Consider the following 25,639-nt stretch of genomic DNA (forward strand, 5'->3'; position numbering starts at 1 on the left):
AGTGACCAGACAGCAATCACTCGACAGAGCTTTTCTGCATTGCCATGGTCACGAGGACTTTAGGCAGCAGCTTCCAGGGGAGCCACAACACCTCTGTGTATTTCTCAGGCAGTGAGAAAAACTGGGAGCTATAGCAGAACCTTCTGGAGAGCTGAATTTCAGTAGCATTCGTCTCAAGTGAATCCCCACACAAGGGTATAGATTTAGAGCAGCAGAATGGGACAGCATTTTTGTTTTGCAGGTGATACAAAGACCACCTTGCCCTTGTATCTGAAGTTTCATGTTGACAACCACCCTGTGTTCCCTCAGTGGGATCACACTTGAGATGTCTGCAGTGTTCAAACCTGAGACACTTCTAATAAGACGTCAACAGTTTTGTGACTTTATATTGGATATTGATTTGCACTAATGTCTCCTCATATAGTTATATTTATAACCATAATATTTACATATATATATTATATATATATATGTACTTATATGTATGTGTGGCCACAATACAGAGAAAAATTTAAAAAAATAAATCTCTGCAGTTATGTCATCCTCAGAAGATAAAAGCAAGGCACATCTCACAGGCTTTATGCTGCAGCCACCTTTGCTGAGCTAGCTGTGTAGTACAACCTCTGAAGATTGCTGCATTTTATCTAATGCCTGATAAAATCTGTGTAACTCTGTAGTGCACATGTCCCTGTAACTTGCCTGTTGTTTTGGTAGGTGGCAATGAAATACGGCTGTAGGCATCGACAGCAGCTTTCAAAAGTCTTGAGTTAAATCTTACATACTTGCCAGTTGACTGAGGACACTTCAGTTTGCATCTGTAACTTTCATTACTTCTATATTCTAGAAAATGAACAGTAGTATCACAGCCAACCAACAAATAACATTAACGAGGACTACTGTTTGAAGTCTCAGGAGAGATACCACAGATTCAACAGAACTTAATAATCTCATTCTGGAGATACTCTCTTGAAGAGACAGTGAAAAAACTGAGAGTTAGGATGGCACTGGTATTCCCTGAGCTGTACCTCTTTTGCAAATAGCCATACAGACTCCAAGCCTCTTGAAGTCAACAGGAGTCCGTCCATTATCATCAGCAGAATTTGAATTCTACCCAAGGACATATTCATGGTGGAGGCTGTCCATCCAACAAGATTGCTAATGGTCACTCAGAATTCATTTTTATGTAGAAAACTTTAGACTCAGAACACATTCGTTTTTAAGCTTTTAATTCCGAAAACATTAAAAGAAAGCAGATGAGTTAAAACTGCAATGCTTCTACAGATGAACATATAACAAAGCGCATGCTTTCACATTCATATTTGATAAAAGATCCTTTGATATGCATCTTTCTAGTAAGAACAGAAAGCATGCTAACTCATTAAAGGGATAATGTAAATTAGATTATACACCATGCAGTACTACTACATGCTGAGAGTTTCAAAATATCTAGGTATAACTGGGATAAAGAAAATGTTTTTATTAAAAGTCAGCACTATACTCTGGACAGCTGAATGGTTTATTTTGCTAAGATTACAAATCAGGTAACTGTACTGCACCAGGTACTAATACAAGAATCAAAAATAGAGAAAGGACCTTTTCAAGTTTAGAAAAAAATAGGAAATGAATTTAAAATTCAACTTTTTAAAAATTAGGACAGGTTCCATGTTGGGATCTCACATTCTAAGATCAGCTCTCTGCATGTTCCTTGCCAAGATTGCTGGTATTCCCACAGATTTCAGAGACAAAATTTCACTCAGGATGTGTTTTTTTTTTTTTTTTTTTAATTATTTTTTTCTTTATTATTTCCAATAAGTCTTCTGTAATACAAGAAGATTTAGGTTTCCACTTCCATTAAGCACCTTGGAAAAATCTAATGCTATTGCTGCATTAACTTCCCACAGAAGCTGAAGAAGGAGCAGTAACGTCAATCTCTTCTCACTACCACACACAAATATTCAGCATTAAAATTATTCTGACTTCATGGGAACATGGGCAATTCTTCAGCTGCTTGCTTGAGTTACACAAATTTACAGACAAAAAACCTGCTTTTATATATACGTTTTTGTAAATGTACCTAGAATCAGGAACAGATAGGAGGGTAAGGAAGCAGAAAAAGGAGAGTAAATGCTGCTGTGTCACTTATAGCCCTTCCTTTTCACCTCCTCCCAGTCAGGTTTGGCCTGTCCAGATGGTGTTATGGTGGAACTGCTGTGACTATGCTTTCCTCACCTATTTTACATATATAATTCTGTTGCACTTTTAATCAGTTCACCTGGACTGCCCAAACTCTTCAAAAATATGTTAGCCTTGGAAGGTTATCTACTGCCATAAATTGAACCCTAAAAAGTACAGGCAGGGTTTACCATACATACACTTTTTCTTTAAAGAAAGTCAATACCAGCAATGCTTACAGACCATGTTCATCAACAGATTACTCCACTTGTAGTAATGCGTCTCTCTTTACAGGAAATGCTTGTTCAGGAATGACCTTTTCTAAACCGTGTCCTAAATTACACTGTGACTCAGAGGCCTGCCTGATTTCACAGTCAGATAACTAGCCAGCAATAGGGGGTTCACAGCCACTTTAGTCAAAGCAACCCCATAATACAAGCTAATGTTAAGTGTAGTTTTTCAGAGAGGTCCCAGAGCAGCTGAAGACAAGGGCAGCTGTAATGGACTCTCCTCTGTTTAACAGCTTGAAATACTTTCCATCACTCTCCTTAGGTTTACAGATCTCTCTACAAAGATGGAAGGTATTGCTGAGTGTTAAATCTATGGAACTACCCCAGACTTTCTTACCATTCTTCTTGCTGTGCTCCAGGCCATGGAGATGACACTAAAGCACGAATCCAAATTCTCATTTGTGCCTGTATCCACTATGATTGCACTGCTTCATTCCCTCTATGACTTGGCCTTGTTTTCTATCACAATCTACATATATTTTTTTCCTTTCTCACCACAAAACCAATCACACCCACAAGGTTTATCATACTACTAAACAGCAACACTACTCCATCTGTTTCTTTACTGTCAGAGCAGCTACAGGCTTGAATGTCCAGCCGACCTGCTGTGAAGTGATGGAGGCTACTTGCAAGGCATAACCCAGTAACGCCCAGGGTTTTTGTTGGTTTGTTTTATTTTTTATCTTGAAAGAAGGATGGAAGAGGAACACCAGTGAATAAAATCTAGGCTAATACAACCACGAGGCCAGAGGAACACACTATCTATTTTCTTACTTTCTAAACCAGCAGGATCATCTAACAGGCTGAAAGCAGTATGGATCTTGGGGTCAGCGAGAGGCTAGTAAGCAGGATTTGAGAGAGGATCACCCTGAAAGACACCTGGTATTAAACTAAACGAAGTTCTGTTGGGATCTTGAAGAGTCACAGATGGGCTGGGGACTTCCTTCTGGGTGGCAGAGACTTTCTTACCTTCAAGCCAGTAAGTTACCATGTCTCCTTTTCCCTGAGGAAGAGAATGAATAACACCCATCATTTGTGTAATAATCTTCTAATTTCACCTTAAAGTAAGTCCCAAAAGGAAACTGACGTGCATGTCAGCCATTTTACACATAGGAAAACAGGCACAAAACCTTGCCTTGAAAAACCGTGCTGTAATGGAAAATGGAAGTCCCATTCAAAACTAGTTCCAGATTATACTTTTCTTATGGAAGACTAGTCTTATGGAAGTGTTATTATTTATTATTACTAGTCTTATGGAAGACTTCTTATGGAAGTGTTATTATTTATATTTTCTCTTAATTAACATATTTGATTTCAGTAAGGAATGACTTGCCAAGTAGTACTTCCAAGTTGGGCTTAGTCCCTTACTCTCTGAATTATCAGGGTTGTCCTTTAACAAGGTCCTGATTTAAAGCCTAAGGCCCTCTTTTATGAGTCAGGAAATAAAACCCACGGATTTTGAGACACAGAGGAGTGCATGGGTTAAAATTCAGGAACTCCAGAGTATTTTCACACTCTCCTCTCTGAAAAGCTGAGTATAAACGTTGCATACACACCTTGACTTGTAAATTCCCACGGCATACTAACACATACTCTCCAATCTGCTCCAACAGCTGGTATGCACTTGAACTGCACTGTATTTTAAGAGCTGGAAAAAGAGACAATTGTCATATTGTTGTAATGATTTAACCATTCGAGACAGACACATATCCCTCTGCGTGCCAAAGACTTCAAGGCTTATTAATGAACTTCCTCTTGCTTTTTTCATGTCTTTGCTGTCATTCCTCTGTTATTTGAAATGTTCACACACAAGCTCCAATATCCTGGCCTCTTTGTGAGGGCATCTCGGGACAAATACATGGCTGTCAGCAAACTCTACTCTTCACATCCTGCATCCAATATTATTTTTCTACTCCTCATAGCCACCTGACTGAAATTACTCTCAAGCACCCTTTTCATCTAGTGAAGAAAGCTCTACACACGTAGTTTTACATCATGGTTAATAAAAACCCAGCACTGCCTTCACACAAAATGTTTTCAGCAAAGTCTAACCATAAAGGAAAATGGCATTCTTGCTCTGTCTCCAAGCCTGTGAATAAAAACAGGGGTAAGAGATAATACTATGATACTTCCACTATTTCTTTATCTATTTATCTATTTATTTTTGACAATGTTTTTTTACTTAGCTGAGAAACTTTGGCTGATTGCCTTTTGCAAATCAGAGAATAAAGATCAAAGAGGAGGACAGATAGTATGAGTTCAGAATACTCCTGCTTTTGGAAAAAAAAAAAAGAAAAAAAAAAAAAGGCAGATTTTTGCACAATGTGGAAAATTGCCCCCCAAATCTTTTATTTTCCTTTATTTTTTATTTTTATTTTTATTTTTATTTTATTTTTTATTTTCATTTCTTTTTTTCTTCTTTATGAAATACATACAGAACAAAAAATGAAATATCAAGAATGATGGAAGTAGATTTTGAAATCATCACTTTTAAAACACTTTCAATGAGACCATACAAGGAGCCTAAAAAGAGGATGAGGAGAAGAGGAGGTTTTGGGAAGAGTGACGGGAGGAAAAATGCTGCATGTGTTCCACTCTAGCTAGCATTTGCTTTGGAAAAAAATGTTTATAATGGTAAGAAGGAATGGATCTGGCTTGATTCTCAAATCCCCAGGCTAATCCTCCAAAGCCGTGATGTAGGACCACTCTTCTGCCTTCCTGCTTTGTTTTTAGTGGATCATGCAAAATACTGAGGATCACTTTCTATCCTAAAATTAAATTTGACAACACCTCAGATTTTGCCTAATTCATAAATTCATTTTAGAAAGCATCACAATATAAGCCATAAAACTATTTAGCTTCGTTTCATGATTGAAAGAAACAAAAACATGGCATCCATGACGTCTGGCCTTGATTAATTCCCTCATCCTTTATTATTTTATTTTATTTTATTTTATTTTATTTTATTTTATTTTATTTTATTTTATTTTATTTTATTTTATTTTATTTTATTTTATTTTATTTTATTTTATTTTATTTTATTTTATTTTATTTTATTTTTCCAGTTCTTATTGTTCAGGCTAAAATATTTCAGAAGCTGAGATTCAGATACTCGTACTGGCTAAAAATAAAGCTTGTTAGCTATACATGGGGTCCTGTTATCCCCTGGGAAGAAGTGAGGATACCTCCGTGGTTTAAGGTACAGAGATTTCTGCCTACTCTCTTTTTTTGGGTCTAATCTCTTTTTTTTGGGGGGGGAAACACATATATAACCTTCTATATTGGCTAAAGATGGACACAGCTCCCTTGGCATCTTACTGTCTCCTGTGTTCTTCACGGAACGTAAGTTATCAATTAAAAATAGGATTCATTAAAATATTTTTCTTATAAACACAGCTGGGTACAAGGAAAGAATATGAACAGTTAACCTACACGTTTAACTCTTTCTTTTATCTTCTCTAAAATCTGATTCTTGTCACCATTTCTTATTGTAGAGAACTGCAAAGCCATGAAAATCCCCCTCTAAGACTTGGGAAATCGAGGGCATGGTTACCAAGATTGTAGAGAACGACATCTGCAAATTTGGTTCAGAAACCAACACCATCCTTACAGAACTTGCAGTCATTGAAATAGGACAGGACTTGACATTTCTCAGCATAACATTTCTGCAGTACTCATTAAGGGGTGGTCAGAACTGCACCTGCAGATTGCAGCTTGATACCTTCACTGGTAGATTCCATCCTGGAAGCTGTGTTCACAGTATCTCCAAACAAACAATACCGTGGCATTTTGGTCCCAACAACCCCAGCTACAACTGCCCCTGTTAATAAAATAAAATATGTTGTGTTTTCAAATCACATACTTAGCCACAGAGTCTCCTGGCTGCTTCCTACATTTCCTTATATCCCATTTATTAATATGATAAGGAAGAAATGCCAGTACTATCTTGGATGGATTATACATCATGTTTGCAGATGGCTTGCAGAGAGCCATGAAGGGAACTTCAAAAGGGCATCAAAAGAGAATAGTGGAGGAAGTAAGGATGGGATGGACGTATCATGCATGAGTTTCTGCACCTGCAGAAATCATTTTTCAACACTACAAAAGAATATTTTGTAGGACAGGGAGATAGGAATGCTCACAGTAGGAGCTGCCCACAAAACATCCTCTAGTCATATGGAAAAGTGAGAATAGGAAACAACCTGCTCTTGCTGAAGGCAGAAAATGACCATGTGCTTCAAATATTAGTTTTGATTCCTTCATGTCAGCCCCAGGGGATTTGAAATACAGAAGATCTGATCTTTGCTGAGATAACATAAGCCACTCAACTTGCAGATGCTGAGCTGCACAATACATGTCCAACTCTGTCTATCAAAAAGGAGCTGCAATCACATATCAGCTTAGATAAGGGAGCCAGGAGTCTGAGAGTGAAGGCTAGAACAAAGACTGAAGAAGCAACTCACTGTTCTGAGAACAGAACAGATGAAAAGGACAAGTAACAGACACACAGTGCAGTCCCCACTTAGATCAGTACCTTAAAGTACTGGGGCCATGCTGTCTTTCCAGTGTTGAATTCCACACTGTTTTCCCAAAGTTGCATGTACCCAATAACATATTCTGCTGGGATGACCTCTATAAGGTGCTCCATCCCATGTCAGGAAATTTGCTTCATTTTTAAATGGAGTGGAAATGACAGTACAGAAACATTTGTTAAACCAGAGGGGGATTCTTTCACAGCCCTCTCAACGTACCTGAATGTATTCCTGCTCTTATCTTTAGGAGGGTGTTGGGCTTGTGTGGGATCTTAAATGTCTTGCAGACGGCCACAAGGTCTAAAGCCATGCTTGCGATCTCACCGGCATGAAGGATCCCGTTCTCTCTGGGTACTCCCGACACTACCATATCTTTAAATAACAATGGAACTGTGTTAACCTTTGAATTACACACATAATTACCAGTTGCTGCTAAGTTAGAAAAAAATAAAAGCACTATTTCTTAATATCCTGAGGCACAGCTATACCTGCTGTGCAGAGACAGACAGAAACAAGAAGTACAGAGCAACAGCTCATGTATGTAATTACACTGCCTCTGAAAAACAGTGGATTTCATTCTTACTTGTCATAAGGCATATCCCTCCCTCCCTCTCCTGAGGATCTTTGGATCTTTCAAATGGGACAGATATTGGGCAAGTGGCTGCTTAATACCTTTTGTATTTGGGTATATGATTCCCACCAGACTCTGTTCTATACCTACTGGCAGCGACTCTTACTATGTGGGTGAAGAAACATGTCTCTTGGGGATTTCTCAGGTGCATTTTTTCAAGAATTCTGTGCTCTATAAAGAGTTCAATCAAAAACCTAGCTTTTTTTTTTTTTTTTTTTTTTTTTTTTTTTAAATTCTCTACTAGCTAAAGAATTCCTGTTTGTCTCATCCAAAACTGCTGGATTCTGCTGGGTTTTGGATGCAACTCAGCTATAATGGTAGTCAGGTGCCAGAAGGTTTCTATAATGGCAATTAAAATGCTGTTTTCCTAAAAATGCAAAAGGAATAGGCAGCCAAACCCATATAGACTATTGCTGTCTTTGAACAAAGACAGATATAGTATAGCTTAGAGAATGTCACTTATGTTCCCATGCAGAAGATAAACTTTTCAGTCTTGTTCCTGTGACACAGAAGTTTCCAATTGGGATTAGTCAGTTGCCAAGGTTTAAATTCAGACCTTGCAGGTCATAGGAACTAAATAAACATCAGGGACTGTTCACTCAGCCCAAACATCCCATCCATGACATTCACCAACTGTAGAACTGATTAAATGTATGTAGGAAAATGTTCCTAAAGATTGCTAAGGCTGTGCTAGGACTTCTGCCCCAATTGTTTTGTGTGTTCTCAGTGGCAATAAGCTTTGCAAATCTCCTTCACCTGTTCTTAATTGTCATCAGTCTCTATGCTGATGTCCCATCATTGTCCACAATTCAAGGAACTTACAGGCATCTCCTATTGTCTCCACCTTATAGACATCATAGTTATCTATGATTTCATCAAAAGCGGTATAAAGCTTGTTCAAGAGATCTACCACTTGATAAGGTGTGCTGCTGCTGGAAAGCTGAGTGAAGCCAACTATGTCACTGTAAAACACAACAAAAAGCACATAGCCACTGTCTTAACCACAACAAACTGATAATCCCAGGCACACAGTAATAATTTCTCAGTTGAATTAACTCAATGTGCTTTTTTTTTTTTTGTTTGTTTGTTTGTTTGTTTTGTTTTGTGTTTTTTTTTAGTATTTCTTCGGCTGAGGATCTTACAGAATAGTTATACCTTCAAACATTTGCTTAAAATGAAAATAAATGCCTCCCATTTAAAAGGACTGACTGAACTAAGTCTTTCTGCTTACAAATGGAGTAAACTGTCTTTTTTGTTGTTGGTGGTAGGGTTTTTTTGTTTGTTGGTTTGTTTTTTTTTTACAGCTAGACTTTAATCTCTCAAAGACTACTTAGTCTTCAATTTTAAATTATGTACAAATGAAGAAAGATAACTTAATAGCTATCCATTTATAACAGGTGAAGATATAACACAGTTGTTGCTTCTAGCACACATAACCACACCAAGTGTCAAAACCTGTAAAGGTATGTGGACTCTAAGCAAAGATATGCTTCCTCTATATAGCTAAATGCTGGAACCTTTACTTAGGCCTATCCTGTGTAATACATACATAGAGTGATTTTAGAGCTCCGCAGTAGTCTTATTTTTTATCTGCATTATTTTAATGAAAGAAATAAAAACGTGAGAATTTTGAAAGACATTCATTTGCAGAGCCAAATGTTGCCACCTGATACAATTAGTGGTGTTTTGATAGAGATTCAGCGCTCAGCTAGGAGCTTCACCTCTGCTAAGAGCCTAGACGTTTCTTCTGGAGTCATTTCCATTAATATATTTCATTTTTATTTACCTGAAAAAGATGGTGGCACTTAAGTAACTTTGAGCTTGTGCACGTTTTCCCTGCCTGAGATCATCTGCGACTTGCTTTGGCAACATACCTGTTATAGAAGGTAGCATACTGTTACTATTTTGACATGGATAAAAGAACACAGCAATCATAACATGCTTGTTTAAAGGTATGAAAACAATGTTCATAAAGGTGAAATATTTTTAAGGAGAAAATAGCTCAGCAACAAAATCCACTCTGTTGTAAGGTGAGAATTCACAGTAAATCTCACTGATAACAAATTCAGATTTTCCAGATGACCCATGATTTTTGGTTAAGATAAAACAATATCTATACATTCCAAGCTTGTTTATTATCTCTTAGATTTTCTTGATCTTCATTATTTCTCTGATCTTGCACTTTCACGTCCTTTTCCTTTTCCTCTCCTAAGAGTTCTGCCTATTCCACATTTCTTTTATCCTGAGGAATTCCAGAATATGTACTTCCATTGAAAGTAACATCAATCCAAAAGCAATTCCCCAATATTTACAACTATACAGAAGGACTGCTAAACAAGATAAAAATAAGCCAGTGCATTGCAGATTATCCAGTCAAAGACTCCCGATATTGACTTTTACTGGGGGGAATATAAAAAGCATTTCAATATCTTTTCAAATGTGCAAGGAATATATGCATCAATTAATCACCAACTAAACGTTATTTATTAAATAATCACCTATTAAGGCATTTCTCTATTTGTAATCATACATTTAAAATCAAATATTATTGAGAAGAACATCCAGCTTTTTTTGCTAGAAAACTTACTATACAACAGACGATCAGTCTTCTGTTTTTCATGCATTAAATCCTGAGTTCTCTCAGAAACCAGTATCTCCAGGTGTTTGCTATATTTCTCCATCTAAATAACATGGAGAAATGTACAAAATAATCCATTTACTGAAACAGATTACAGTAGTATTACAGTAGTATTTAAGATTTAAGCATTTGAATGATTTTGCTTTGAAAATATTTAGATAAGCAAAGGCCCAGGTCTGAGACAACTAAATTTTCTTTAAAAATCCAAAGACAAGATTTCTCCATAGGTAAATTCATGATTCCAGATTTTAAATTGTTGCTTATACCTAAGAGGGTGGACATCAATCCTAGAGATTTCAGTCTATGTAAAAATTAGAGGACAAATCCAATACAGAGATCAAGCTACAGATGCATATTTAAATATGTTACCAAAACCGAAGAAGCATGTAATTCTCAACCTTTTGTCAAAATATTAGAAAGCTCTTTCATAAACTTTCTATGCTTCCTACGCTATGCTATGCTATGCTATGCTATGCTATGCTATGCTATGCTATGCTATGCTATGTTTTTTGCATCCTTCCTCTGTGGAAGGCAACAAAATGTGAAGACAAGAGCCTTTTTTTTCTCCTGGTGGGCTTAAGATGCTCAAAATGCATCTGTAAACATACTTGTGGTATGCAGGGATTCTATACCCCCAGCTCTGTAAAACCACCTCAAACCACCTCCTAGCCATGGGGGAGGGAGGCTGTAATTTCCTGCAAGTGCATAAAAAAAACCACAATGGCATTTGAATGAAGAAACAAAAGTGTCCCACTGTGAAGTTGAAAAATTTAAGAACTGACAGAAATGGGATGGGAAGGAAAATGGGCCTCAACAGAACTGCAGCTTTTTTTTTTTTTTTTTAGCTCAAATTGCAATTAATCTGCTAGAGGTGAGTGAATGACTGAGTGTTCTTATCAAATATAAATGAGATCAAACAAAACAAAACAATAAACCAACACATACACAAAACCCCACATCAGACAAAACCAGAAGTAGAGATGTGGAGACCATTGTAACCAGATTAATTTGAACTGGATTAAAAATCTAAAATTACCAGAGTCATCATCATGTCAACAGGGCTAACTTTATTAGGATTCATCTTGTATAACATTTTCTTGACTTGTTCAAATGTAGGCCTTTGGACTGGATTATTTTTTCTGCACTTTCTGATTAGCTGTGACACAGAAAGAGAATGAGAGAAACAAACAGCCTTTTGTCATTTCATGCACTGGTATTTTTTTCTTGGAGCTAAAAATGTGTGTGAAGCCAATCTACAGCTTGTGAAAAACAGTGGGACTATACTAAGGTTTCCTGAATCGATATATATCTAGATATATAGAGAGAGATACATATAGATATATATAGATACACACATATATATAGATATCTATATATATATGTGTGTATATATTTATATGTATAATTGAATGAAGAATGTTAGTTCATGAAAATTCAGCTAGGGGAAATCATGAAGTAGATGTTCACATTCCTCCTGCCAAACTCTGCTTAAACTCTTGTCTTGTGTTTTAAGATATTGTTATGCAACTGGAGTCACATGAAGACTTGTCTGTACAAAATATTCACAAGCATTTAAAAACTCAAATATATCTTTAAAACATTAACTTCCCACTGAAATCCAATACTGCTTAAGAGAAGCTTGATACATTTAAGTTGCTACAAGCCACAGAAGATTAATTATTTAGCTCTTAAACTGAAATAAGGATGTCACAATTTTGTTCTGATTTAATTGAACAGAGATGGAGTGAGGTTTCTTTTTAGTCAGTTTGAGGCTACAAAACACAGATATTTTGCATGAGCATCAAATTGAACTTATACTTTGCCTGAAACATATACTTCAGAATTTGAAAGCAATTTATCTGTAAGCTAAACAGATATAACTAATATAAATTACACATGTAATCAACAAGTAAAATAAACTGAAATTGCACACAAATCATGACTGAATATTAAGCAAAAAAAAAAAAAAGAAAAAAAAAAAGATTATTACACTGAAAATTTGAAGGGAAAAATTGACCTTTTTTTTTTTTTTTTAAAAAAAAAAAAAAAAAAAAAAGAGGGATATTAAAGCAATTTCATTGTGCTTTGTTTGAGATGTGCTTCTCGATTTCTAAGTTGGTTACATTCATTGCCATAAAAGTTCTGTCACATTTCTTAAGTGTACTTCCACAAAGAATTTTTGTATGTAATACTATATCTCACCTCTATGTAATCTGTGGGACATGGGCAAGAATTCTCAGCCTTCCCTGAAATTAGTTCTGCCAAAGGTGGACACCAAGAATATTCAGCTGAATGCACATCATCTTTCTAGAGAAAAAGGGATTAAACAAAGTTGAAAAAGTGGTGTGTTTTTACACCACTTTTATCCTTTTGACAATAAATTATTGTGATTATCATTATTTTTATGACAACCTCCCATCAGCAGAAGATCACTTATATTTTTAAATAAGAGAACAGAGAGAAAGAAACTACTACTACTACTACTACTACTACTACTACTAATAATAATAATAATAATAATAATAATAATATAAAGTTCAGTCTAATCTGAGCAGCCTTGTTTATAAACTTTTTCATAGCTGGAAGGGTTCAGTCTCAGTGTTTGCACCAGGTAAACTAAAAATTAATACCTGGCAAGACATTTGGTGACTTTTGAGAATCTACAAGATCTTTGTTGGTCTGTTGTCACAAACCCCTGGAAGTGGAAGAATGTTAGTTTTGAGTTTTAGTTTTTAGAACTATCATTGTGCAAATTATTTCAGACAATACATTGTTACGTGTCCAGAACCTCTGGTCTCACTTTCAAGGTGCATGTTTTTGTTTGTCACTCAGGATTGATCATGAGACACACGCAAAGATGACATTTTCCTTATAAAGAGGTCAGTTGCTCTTTAAAGATATTCTTACCAGTGCAATACTCCACTGAAAGTGTGTGAATGGCAGGAAGGGCAAGGAACAACTGCAGACAAAGAAAGATGCTAAGGCATATCTTTGTCCTCACATTTAATGTCAGAGAGCTGACACAAAAAGCAATTTTGGAAGTACACTTATTTTCTTCATACACTCTTCTTTAAAGTCCTGAAGGAGAGACTGTTAGGTTTATGTGGAAGCCCTAGTTGCATGTTCTTTTGGAACTGAATTTGCACCACAAAAATCAAGAGGAAAATGGATGCTTAAACAAACATGAAAAAAAGGTACAGGTGCTCAGCATTTGATTTGTATCTTCAGCAGAAACAGAATTAAAATTACCAGGCAGACATCAAAGTTCACCTTTACTTACTGGCATAGGGTCACTTCTTGTAGCAATTTCTAGTAAAATGATGGCATAACTGCAGAATAAAAGGAAACCAAAATCTTAATGAAGTAACAGCTAATGGAGACAATGATTTTAACTTGTGGGGACTTCTCATTCTTCCCCACTTTATGACTGAAAGCTCAGTATCCCAAAAGAGAGGATGGCAACTTTTCTGCTGTTACTTCTCTGTGTTTTTGGAGATATATCACTGATAATTTAACAGTAACCTACTTGCACAGTTAACATTCTCAGAGATGAAGCATTTCAGTTTGATGGACAGCAAAGCAATTTTCTCTGGAATTTAATAGAATCCAGAAGGGTTATGTGCAGGGACTACATGACACCCATGTATTAAACATACAGAACATGTCTGTGCTCTAATCAATGGGCAGGAGCAGGTTCATCAGAATCATCATCAGGAAGAGTGGTCCCTTTTTCAGCATAGATTACTGTTCTGGAAAATCTCCGTAAAGTTAACAATGAGACACAGTGTGCAGAGCAGATTGTATACAGAATGAATTCTTCCTGCTTCTTTCTGAGTGATATTTTCATCATTGACATCTTCCTTACATGAACCAAGGTTAAACACATTCATCAAGGGTGAAGAATGGAAAAAATGGGTTAATGACTTTGTGTTCAGTCTTGTTGCTGAACTCACAAGAGACCTTTTGGAACAGTGATCTCTGAGAAGCCAACAACTCCTGCAGCCAGCAATACTGATAAAGCTGTTCTTGCCTCTGTATATTCAAACTGCGTAACAAATAACACACTATACGCTTCTTTTCCTGAATACATTTATTCTTATGGGGAAAACTGCTTTGCAATTTGTTGTATTGCTAGTGGTTGCTCTGCTCAGCATGGCATCCTAGCCATACAATGGGTATGGCTATCTATCTTCTGTACTACTGGTAGCACACCACTACCAAACAGAATCGTCTGTATAAACCATATTGAATAATGTAGAATTAATCTGATGAGATTTTTATGTTCTTTTGGGGGGTGATTTGGTATCAGAAAGGATTACCAGTCCTGGTGAGACAGCAAAGCTCAGATTTTTCATGGAGAATGATTAAATGATGGTAACTCCAAGAAAGCAGTATTGATTTCATTCATCTTTAGCAGCAGTGTTCAAGAAAGGTCCTAACAGAGTGGAAAGTGAGATTCACATAACCATTACAAATCAAGAGAAGCCAATCTAGGAGAAACTGTGACTGGAAACAGCCACTTCAGCTGGATTAGGAGGTTCTTTCATGTTCCTGTTCTCATTTCCATTTTAGCTTTCCCATCTGACCAACACATTCCCTGGAGAACTTTAAAAGCATATGATTCATCTGTAAAAGCACACAAAATTACAAAACCTGCAGTCTCTGCTCTTTCTTTATTTGGGCCATATCTTCAGGAATGTTAATGGAATTTTTGCACAGGAATTTTTGACACTGAGGATTTCAAGACTAGGTCACTACTTCCCAGTTGGTGATCCCACACATTTATCAGGAAGGCTTACCACTTGCTCATATCAATGAACACAAACTGTGATAAAACACAGAGTTTGAAGACTAGCTCAGTTAAATAGAAAAACTTGTTAATACTACAGGATACGTTTTATTCAGTCTCTTTTTCTTCATCTTCTTCCCTGACTTTATATTTCGTCTCTTTTTTTTTTTTTTTTTTTTTTTTTTTTTTTTTTTTTTTTTTACCAAGCGAGGATTATCTGCAGTACAACAAAGAGACCTGCATTTTTCGGACACAAGAACTGACAGCAAGATAGGTTCAGAAAGCATTCACTAAACCTGTCAAAAGTTCATTCATCTATGATATGAGAAAATCAGCTGTTAACACTATTTTAAGAGGAGTCCTTGGCAATAAATGGTTTCAGGAGGCCAGGTTGTCTGCAGAGTCAAGTAATGTCATCTAACCTGAATATGGGCAAAGAGTAAACCAGGCAAGCAGCAAGGAAATAACATTTCCTGGAAAATAGAATGCTTTCTGAATGTGGAGCAATGATAAGTTTCAATGCATAAGATGACTTTAAAATTACTGTTTAGTTGGAGCACAGTACTTTCGAAGACCAGTCAATACTGAAAAGTAAGGACCTCCACAGGACAGAAAAACAATAGCCAAATATATCAACATAGTGACAAACTGCTTTTAGATTGGCTATTTTGAAGCAAATTAAAATGGCATATTTGGACCACCCATAGATATAAAAAACCAAACAAGCAAGAAAAACAAACCACTACAAAGACCTCAAATTCTTATTTACACAATCTGACCTGATAGAATAGATTAAAATAATAAAGTTCTAGCAGGTATCGTTATTGTATATGCACACCAGGGAATAATGTACATGAATCCAATAAATCTTCTGTTTATATACAAAATCACATCTTCACCCTACATAATTTTTAATGTATCCTAATTGAACAAAAAAAAAAAAAACATTTTCTGTTACTGTAATTAAATTTTCAGTAAAAGCCCTGCAACAGACACTTAAGGCCATCAGCATTTATTGTGGCCCAGTGTAGAACTCAGAATGTTGTTAATAAACACTGCTAATAACTATCCTTGTCTACTCAATCTGCATTTCAATCTTTGTTTGAATTCCAGTAGTTTATGTTCTGCTACCTACTAAATTTGCCAGATTTTGCAGATTTGCCAATCTGCTGTACTGGAAAAAGGGAAAAAAAATTGGGGGGGAGAGGAGGGGACACAAAAATTTTGTAGTCCCATCTGTCCTATAACTTCTCCTTTGAACTTCTTTTACTTAACTACTGGAAATAAGCATAGGGGAAGTATCACTGTTATGAAACAGCACAGACCAAGAACACGGTAATGTTTAATAGAGAAAATATGTGGGAAAAGGAAAAAATATTGATGATTTTTTAATGCAGTACGATACTTTTTTATTAGATTATTATTCTCTGAAATTTCAATAGTAATCCTTTTTATCTGAAGAGTGGTTGGATCTCCTTTATCACTTTGCAATAACTTGTTTGGCTGACAGGTTTAGCCTTCCATCACTGACAAGGCAAAACTTGATAGCCAAATAAGTGATTGCAATGATCTTCCACAAAGATTTTCAGGAGAGGGACTGACCAATTCACTTGTACATTCATTCTTTTTCTAGCTCTAATTGTTCTCTGCAAACAAAACATTGTCACTGTGTGCGTGCAGAAAAAAATTATGTGTTTACACAAATTATAGAATGATGGAATGCATAAATATATTATGACTCCTGTAAAATTGATGCCATTAACTATTTTTAATATTGCCATTATTGAAAATCCTTTTATAAATGCAATCAAACATACCCCTGGGATGATCACAGAATTACACTGAGACTAATAGTGATGAAAGAATATTAGACTTGAGATGGGATTATTAAGTGAGAGAAACAGGAAATTACCTGTAGATGTCTGTCATAGAATTGGGTTCAAAGTCTGAAAGTGAATGGATTTCAGGAGCTATGTAAACCTGTATAAAGTGCTGCTGGTATGAGCTCAACCCTTCAGGAGAATCTTCTTTTCTGTATGACTGCAAGCCATAATCTAACATGGAAGAAAACAAGAAATAAAACTGTTCAGCATTTCTCTGAACACACATGAATCGGTATATAGTGACACAACTTGACAAAGGAATTAATTTTCCCTCTTTGAAATACTTGTCTCTATCTAAAAATGAGGTGTGCCTGGTGGCCTTTTGTCTATATAAAAAAAAGTAAGATCTGGACAGCAAATATTTGGATGAGATTGTTTAACAGCCTTTTGAGTAGGACAGTTAAAATAAATGGCCACTTCCAAGACGAATTATTCTACCATTTCATAAAACTACATTCAGACACAGTAGGCTCCCTTCAGTGCAAGACTTAGTATGCAAATGTAGATTTCTGTTCTACTCATCCCCCGATCCTCATCTGTGGCAGGTTGTTAAGAGTAATTACAAGTTAGACAGACTAAAGCTACTAGAAATCAGAGGGTGAGCTTTACTTTCACACCATTAGCTTGAGAACAAAGGCAGATAAATGTGAAACATATTTGCAGCTATACTTTCAGCTTAACACAGAAGACGCTCTCAACATCTGACCACATTGTAGAGGAGAAAAAAAAAAAACACAACTGACATCTGTTTTCTTAGACTCAGCTGTCTGCAGAGTGTTAGGGGGGCAGGATTAAAATCTTTGACTTTTTTATGGAGTGACCTCTGATTAAGATGGTCCTAAAACTTCATTCTTTATATTGGTGCTTATTGAAGTTTTTCTATTAGTCACCATATCAGTTATTTGTGAGGTTTGTTTTACATTATAAAATCTGAATAAACCAAGATTATTCAAATTCTCTACAGTGTTACCAGGTAACATCTCAACAATCCCACAGGGACCTCATCTAATTCAGACAAGAAGTGCTAATATGATGCAGTTGATGTAGTCTAGCTATCTCATTTTTTTTTTTTTTATGTTTTTCCTCAGGAAAGGAGCAAAGCAAATATTCCTGCAGGCAGAAGGATAGTAACAGAGGTAGAGAAGCAGCCATGGCCTTGTGTAGGGCCTGTACTCTTAGTATGAACCTTTGAAAGATAAATCAGTTGCTGTTGTTTTTAAGATAGCTGCAGGTTATAGAGTGCAATAACTAGTTTGGGAAGTGAGTAGGAGAGATGAACATAACTTCCATTCCCTCTGGCAACTGCCGAATAAAACACTGGTTTCTCCACTGGTTTTCGTGCCCCCATAGACTGCCCTCCTGTACCAGGCGCAGGACAGATCTATAGCTCCATCTGTCGGAGAATAAAATTCTGTTTTGTTTACAGGACTGCAAAGCTCTGTGTCGAGTCTGCTTCTCTCCATAAACACAAATCTTGTGTTCACCAATCAGAATTATTCCGTATCTTCATAGTGAAGTCCATGGTTAATGTTTTTGCTCTGCATCAAAACTGAGAATGAGACAGAGTTTCTGCTCAGACTGATGTTGATAGACTCCGACATTTAAGGGATCTGATGTGTGCATCAGGAACAAGTTACAGGAGAGACTTGACATGATAATGTAACATGAAGCTTGAATCAGCACAGGGAACTTTTAGTGAAGGCTGTTAAAGTCAGCACTTCCACAAAAACTTCACATCATGATGAAAGTGCTTGTGAAGAGTGTTCACTGTGAAATCTACATGCATTAGTAGTTTACCTGGACAGTTTTGAAATTTCATTTATCTTCTCTTTACCTGCAATTTTACAAACCCATCGGTCATCTATCACACAGTTATTAGACTTCAACCGTCCATGATAAATTTTGTGGTGGTGAAGATAGGCCATTCCTTGGGCAATGTCAGTAGCAAAAGAAAACCTGAAAGACAAAACCCAATGAGCTAGCATTTCCACTAAACCAGATCTTCACTCAAGAGTGGGCACAAACCCTACTGAAGCTGACCAAAAGGCTCCTCATGAAAGGCTTCTCATGACCGAAATATTTCTGAAATCTGTTACTACATGCCCGTTTTTCAGAACACTTGAAGTGGGTGGCTGAAAGCCCTCAACTCTAAATTGTCTGGATTCAAGGTCTTCAGCCTTTACTAAGACAGTTCAGTTTACTCTAGAACTTCTAGAACTTTCCAGTATGTTTGTATTCTTGCAAGTTCTTTTCAAATGTTTACAAAAGACACACATTTTTATTAACTTTCTCACTTTTTTGGAGGATTTCCTCCCATATACTCTTTTTCTTTGCTGAAGGCAAAAAACAGGCAGAAGTAAAAAGAGCATGCCAAAAAGATTATTCTCAAAAAATGATAGAAGTGCCTTTGTGGAAGTTTCATTAGGATGCTGTGCTCATTTTCTATATTGGGAAATAAAGTAAAGCATTGGGAGATATGCTAATTGTTTCACTTAGGTGCCTTTATGGTGCTTTTTAATTAATTGCAGATGTCCAAGATATTTGGGGAAACGATGAATGGAAAAGGGGGGTTGAGAACAGTTTTACAGAATGAACAGGGGTGGGTTTACAGAATAAACAGGGGTGTCGGAAAGTCATTGGCTTAGCATGACTTGCACTCAACGTACAATTGCTCAAAAATCCAGAAGACAAGACTAGATATTTGAATTCACTGTCTTTCTTTTTTATTCTCACCATATTACAGTGTAGGTCTATCTCTCCAAGTACTTCATTTATAATTAGAAAATTGTCCCAAACAGCACATAGCATCTATCAGCATAGTTTGCATCTTTTAGGTTTTCAATTTATTTATTCATTTTTTATTTTTTTTTAAACTTGTACCTGAATCCCCAGTTCAATGGGATGTCTTCATTGAGTAGAACATCACTCAGGCTGCCTTTGGGGCAGTACTCTGTCACTATGGCAACATTGGGCACTTCTATACAACCACCAATGAATTTGCAGAGATTGGGATGGTCGAGTTCCCTGTGAAAGTTAACAGAAAACACAAGATATCACAAATTTTTGTGGATGTCCCTCCTAGTTTTTGTAGAGTAATGGGAAAGCCAAATGCTTTGTCTTGAAATATATAAAGAAAAACAAAACAGTCCTAAGGAGATTTCGATCTAGTGTCAAAGCAAAGTTTGAAGAAGAGTATGAATTTATTGTAACCTCAGGACAGATTGTAATGTCTAAAGAACCAGTATAAAAATCAAATAGCATATGTTTCTCAGGTTTCCCTTCTTACCTTACTTGCTTTACTTCCTTACGTATGGATTTGGTCAGGGTGAACGCCTTCTTTATTATTTTCTTTATGGCCACTGTTCTACCATCACTGAAACAGAATGAAATGCTGTTCAGAGAGTTTTAGGCCAACTTCATAACTTCATAAGGCTAGGAAAATGGACCAAATATATTTTCCAGAGTGGGCAGCGAGATGAAGCAGGGAATTTGAGCATTTCCATATGCAGGTGTGAATCTGAATCTGAGTAAATGACAAGGCTCTGCTTCCATGATAAGGGAGGCATTAGTGCTTATATTCAAGCATCCTTGATCTGTGTATGCCATTTGAAACATGAGAGTGTTAGAATCGATTTAGGCATCTGGATGATAGAGTAGCAGCAAAGGAAATGTCAGAACAATATCCCTGCTATCCTTTATTTCTCTGTCTACTGCTTTGGAGATCCACCACTGATATTTAGCATCCTTCTGCTCTCATGGGATGAAGGATTCTATGCAATGAAGCATCTGAGCTTGACAGATAGCAAAACAATTTTCCCTTATAAGAATCCACTGAAGATGTATGCAGGAACTTAACTGATGCCTCCCGTATAAATACACTGCCAATCTTCATTTCAAATAACCTAGCTGTGCTCTACCTGCATTTTAGAAACAGGGCTACATCAAAACCTTGATTACAAATATATTTTAACAGTAGACATCATTCATTAATAGATGTGAGGCACATTATACGGTCATACCCATGTAACAAGTCCAGAAAAGAAAAGGAGAAATGATAATAAAACCAGACTCCATCACGTTACACTTTCTACAGCCAGTAAGTGGTACAGAAGTCAAATGATGATATTAACTTACTGGATTTCATGTAACAAGAGAAGCACAAGCTTTTTGGGATACCTGTTGATGGCAAAGTTGCATGAACCAGAAACCATGGTGAAACAATAGGATAATAGATATTGCAGAAAATGAGCAATACATTAACTTACTATCTCCCAGTCTGGGTGAAGTACAGTTTCTTGGATGCATTAGCAGCTGCTGTGCAGGAGCTCAGAGCAGTGATACAGCTGATATTGGATTCACTAGGTGCTGGGGGAGCACTCATCATGCTTCCTGTTGCTGCCCCTGCTATGGAATCTAAATGAGACGTGGGATTAGCAAAGGCGGCTGAAGATGAATATTATTACCAAGGTAGAGACTCCAGAGGCAGACAAATATAAGGAAATTTCCAAATCTTTGCATGCAGAACTGGTCTTGTTAATGCGTAAGACAGAAAGCCATTTTTTTTTCAGAATGCGACTACTGCATAAAAAGTCAAAACACCTCCAGAGGTGATGCACTGCCAGAGATCTTTCCAATTAAACCTCAGCATTGTATGCAATTTTTTCTGCTCTCAGTACGATCACCCCTTGCTGGATGGAGATCAGCCTTCCGGTTACGGAGATGCAAAGGACAGAACCCAGGGAAGCAGAGCAAGCTCTGTGCCAGATTTTAACAAGTCTATTTGGAGCTCCTAGAGGACTGTAGAGTACAGCGATGTGGGAAGTGATTCTGACACCAGAAGGAAGTCAGTGAAGAGCAATAATACAGTTAGATGAAAAAATCAGTAATCTCAACATTTTCTTTATTTTTATTTATTTATTTATTTATTTTTAATCTGTTGACCAGCTCAAGGTAAAAAAAAATGTGTTTCAAAGAAGATTTAATGAATTACATATTGTTTCACCATCTCCACCAGGTATGGCCAATTACTCTCAGCAACTCTCCCTGGTATCATCAGTATGCAATAAAGTGCTGCTGAGGAAGTTCAGTATCTCACCTTGCATCAGGACTGTCATGTTCCCACACCATAGTATTATCCACATGCAGTTCAAAACTGCATAGACATTTGGAGTCTTTCAATGTCATTCCACTTAGAAATATGTTAGAGATCCCTGAGATAACTCTGATAATATAAATATAGGTGCAATGGTCCTTAAGAGGAGTAATATTTCACGGCACAGGCTACATACCCTGGCTGCAACACTGCTGATGTATTTCCATCTAAATAACTGTACATTTCAGGCCACTGTGGCTATTGCTGGGTAACTCTGTTTGGAGGAGACGTACGGTCTATTTCAAAGTCTCTTCACATTCACAGTGCTCGTTACTCTAAGTTGTTAATTATTTTTCTAGCTAGGTCTTAAACAAGGAGGTATTTAAAAGATGTTTAGATGTAGAGCTTAGTGATATGGTTTCATGGAGGAATTGTTAATGTTAGGTCATAGATTGGACTAGGTGATCTTGGAGTTCCCTTCCAACCTAAATGATTCTGTGATTCTGTGATTCTGTGATTATTGCTGTTTTGCAGATTATTCAAAAAAAAAAAAAAAAAAGTTTTTAATTTTGAATTTTTAAAATGAATTGCAAAGCACTTTTTAAAAATAATGTCTCTCATTTCCCATAGTTTCTCTCTATTGTTTCTCCTCCTTTGTGGTGTTTACGACCTCTTATAATTGACTAACAGATGAAAATCTACTCATGTTCCTTTTTTACATATCAAAAGACACTTGTCCTTGAAAGTTCTACTTCCATTTTTACAAAATTGGATTGAAGTTCATTTTATGTCCTCAAATTAATTTCTAAGCCAGTCTGTTCTTGACTGCGAAGAAGATTTCATATTAAAACTACACAGAAATTAATGTTCAAGTCTAAGGCTGCAAGTATTTCTACTACATTAGCATAACAGTGTCTTGGTATTTCTACTAGCAGCACGATGATATAACACAGGTAAAGCTGATATCTTTCTAGCAATACCCCATAGAGACAGAAAACAAGAGAGTATACAGACCTACCAACTTCAGCAAACTACAGATTTTCCTCTTCTGAGGGTCTAGGCACTGCTTTCCTCCTCAGTGCTAAAGCACTGAGCAGCAAAGCGAATTGTATAATCTACATTTATTTTAAGTGCAGCATAGTAAAAGATAAATAGCATCTCATTTTATTCTTAACATGTTTAGTTACAACAAATTTAAAATTTATTTTATATCCTGAAGGTAAAAGGAAAAACAAAGCAAAACAAACCACCTCAGGTCTCAATGAATTACTTTTTGCAACAAAAGTGCCAGAGTTCTCAGTATTCACTGAGAAAAATGGAGATCTTTCATTCTATTTGTGCAAATACAGAACAAATTAATGAGGCCAATTATACAAATTCATGTATCCATTGAAGCAAGTATAATTTATTTTATCCAAGTCCAGAGGTTATCTGTTTATTCTGGGATAAGCCTGTCTTTTTAAATTGACACATCACCATAAATAAGAAAGAAACTAAAATAGCTTAGATAACTAAGGTTTCAGTAAAGAAAAATGCCAGTAATCAGCTCACAGAAGTTACAGGAATTAATCTTTGGATATGTCTTTCACAAATTTGTACACCTTTTGCAAGACCATTAAAACATGATGTAATTATGATATAGATTATTTCTTAAAATTATTAATGAAACTGATAATAGTAACAAAATGACAAGTTACAGACCTTGTTTGATGCATTTGAAGTCTATAATCCAGCTCTCGTCCCAAAACAACTTTTGTTTCTGATATTGAAACCACTACAAAAATAAATAACATTCATTCCAGATGTAGCTCTACTGATTTTGAAAGAATTCATCTATTTATTTTTTTTAATATGAAAATTTATAAGTATCCCCCAAAATTATGATGTTTAAGCATACAATATACATCATATGAGTAACATTAGAACTAATATTCCTAGAGGAAAACAGAATCTAAGATATTTGAAACAGTGTATTCCATACTCTGGAATATAATGACATGTAATATTTTGCATTGGCTATAAACTCTTTTCATTATTGTCAATACTTCTTATGCAGTGCATTTAGGTCTCAGACTGGACATCAAATGAATTGTGTACATCACCTCATGCCATGGAAATTTCGTGTGCTGCCTAAACACATGACAAGAATACTCTAGTGCTCAGCCTCAAGAAAACTGTCAGTACATATTGTACCCTGTAACAAAATTACACCCTGACCAACAAATAAGACCATGTTATGTCAAATACTCTAGCATAAAAATATTAGATTGGGAACACCGATAATCGGCTATTTCTTAAAGAAGACATAGGTCTTATAAATAGCTGATTTGCTATATTTGCAAAACAGATATAAAAAGTGTAAATAATTACTTTCAAAAGATGAGCAGCTGCATACATGTAATACATGCAATCAGTACCAAAGTAGCAAACCAAGGCCACAGTTCACCATCACTATACCATTTTATATACTGTAGAATTGAACATTAGAAATTATGAATTCAGTGAAATAAGTAGCAAAAGTCCTGATATTACTCAAGAAACATGGTGTGGAGACTGTGCCCATATTTTGGCAGAAATTTATGACTGCTATTGAGCTCATTAAATAATAATGAAGTCATCCCATTTATTTCAAAGGGTTTCTGAGAAAAGATATCTACATTTTATCTTGTAAAGGTATGACTGAACAAAGACACATCAGCTAGAAGTGACCACTATGCTTGCTACAGACACTTAGATCAAAGGAATCCTCTCCTTTGCTTGAATGATTAAAGAAGATATTAGATTCCCAGATGGCTCTTCTTATGTGATATTAATAACTGAATTGGTTAAAAAGATCTTTCCTATATTGTTTATTCATCACCTCAATAATTTTTTAAAAAATGCTAGTAAAGAAGTTAGAAGAATGCATATGTTGCAAAGAAATAAAAATCCCCTCCCCCTAAAAAGCCACACTCAAACCCTACAGAAAAATAGCAAAACTAATAGGTAACTTTTGCTATATAAAGTAACTTTTGGTTTAGGTAAATATATGCAAGGTCAGACTCTATTTTCCCTTTGTACAGTGCATGTTGTCTAAAACTGTCTGAACTTCTCATCTGTTCAACCACACATTTCTATCAGAGCATATTGTTTTATAGGACAGTTACTATAAGCACATTGTCACAGTGTCCACGTGGATTACAAATGCTCAAATAAGAAACAGAGACACAGGGAGATTAAGTCTTGTTTTTCAGAAGTGTTTCAGTTCCTAAGTTGCAAAGCCACACAAAGGCACAGAACAGAAAAAAGAAAAAAAAAATTGTTATTGAGGCCTCCTGACCTTTATGGGCCATGAGACTTTTCCTCCCATTCCTTTTCAGCACATTCAACTACCTCAGATGCTCAGTGCAAATGGCAAATGCAGTATGCAATGAAAACAGACAAAACAAGAGTCTATTGATTTAGAGGATCTATAGGCCAAACCCCAAATAAATGATCTTGTAATTACAAAGCCACCGTAATGACTCTACCACTGCGCATATTCACCTGTTATGTCTTTGTTTTGAAATTCAGATTTTTTTTTTCAAGATGTGAATACATGAGGAGTACAGATCCACTTCACTGTGAATTAGT

The 25,639-nt window shown here is 36.2% G+C and overlaps 1 protein-coding gene across 9 annotated transcripts in view; it reads right to left on the reverse strand.

Annotated features, from left to right (window-relative positions):
• Positions 1 to 1,143: 1,143 nt before the first annotated feature.
• LOC311427063 (atrial natriuretic peptide receptor 1-like) overlaps positions 1,144 to 25,639 on the reverse strand; it is a 58,493-nt gene continuing 33,997 nt past the window's right edge. For 8 of the 9 annotated variants that reach the window (XM_084504052.1, XM_084504051.1, XM_084504055.1 and 5 more), the window contains 16 exons: positions 23,729 to 23,801; positions 21,201 to 21,348; positions 20,222 to 20,308; positions 19,816 to 19,959; positions 18,770 to 18,891; positions 16,965 to 17,106; positions 13,544 to 13,592; positions 12,466 to 12,570; positions 11,300 to 11,419; positions 10,213 to 10,306; positions 9,412 to 9,499; positions 8,448 to 8,587; positions 7,214 to 7,366; positions 6,163 to 6,282; positions 4,019 to 4,110; positions 1,144 to 3,465 (listed from right to left, as the gene is read on the reverse strand). In XM_084504052.1, coding sequence (XP_084360178.1) covers positions 3,301 to 3,465; positions 4,019 to 4,110; positions 6,163 to 6,282; positions 7,214 to 7,366; positions 8,448 to 8,587; positions 9,412 to 9,499; positions 10,213 to 10,306; positions 11,300 to 11,419; positions 12,466 to 12,570; positions 13,544 to 13,592; positions 16,965 to 17,106; positions 18,770 to 18,891; positions 19,816 to 19,959; positions 20,222 to 20,308; positions 21,201 to 21,348; positions 23,729 to 23,801 — 1,842 coding nt within the window. In that variant the 3' untranslated portion in view covers positions 1,144 to 3,300. The remainder of the gene's footprint in view (positions 3,466 to 4,018; positions 4,111 to 6,162; positions 6,283 to 7,213; positions 7,367 to 8,447; positions 8,588 to 9,411; positions 9,500 to 10,212; positions 10,307 to 11,299; positions 11,420 to 12,465; positions 12,571 to 13,543; positions 13,593 to 16,964; positions 17,107 to 18,769; positions 18,892 to 19,815; positions 19,960 to 20,221; positions 20,309 to 21,200; positions 21,349 to 23,728; positions 23,802 to 25,639) is intronic. The other variant, XM_084504050.1, reaches the window with a different exon arrangement.

The sequence above is a fragment of the Aythya ferina genome (genome assembly GCF_964211825.1).
Source record: "Aythya ferina genome assembly, chromosome: Z".
NCBI classification, from domain to species: Eukaryota; Metazoa; Chordata; class Aves; order Anseriformes; family Anatidae; genus Aythya; species Aythya ferina.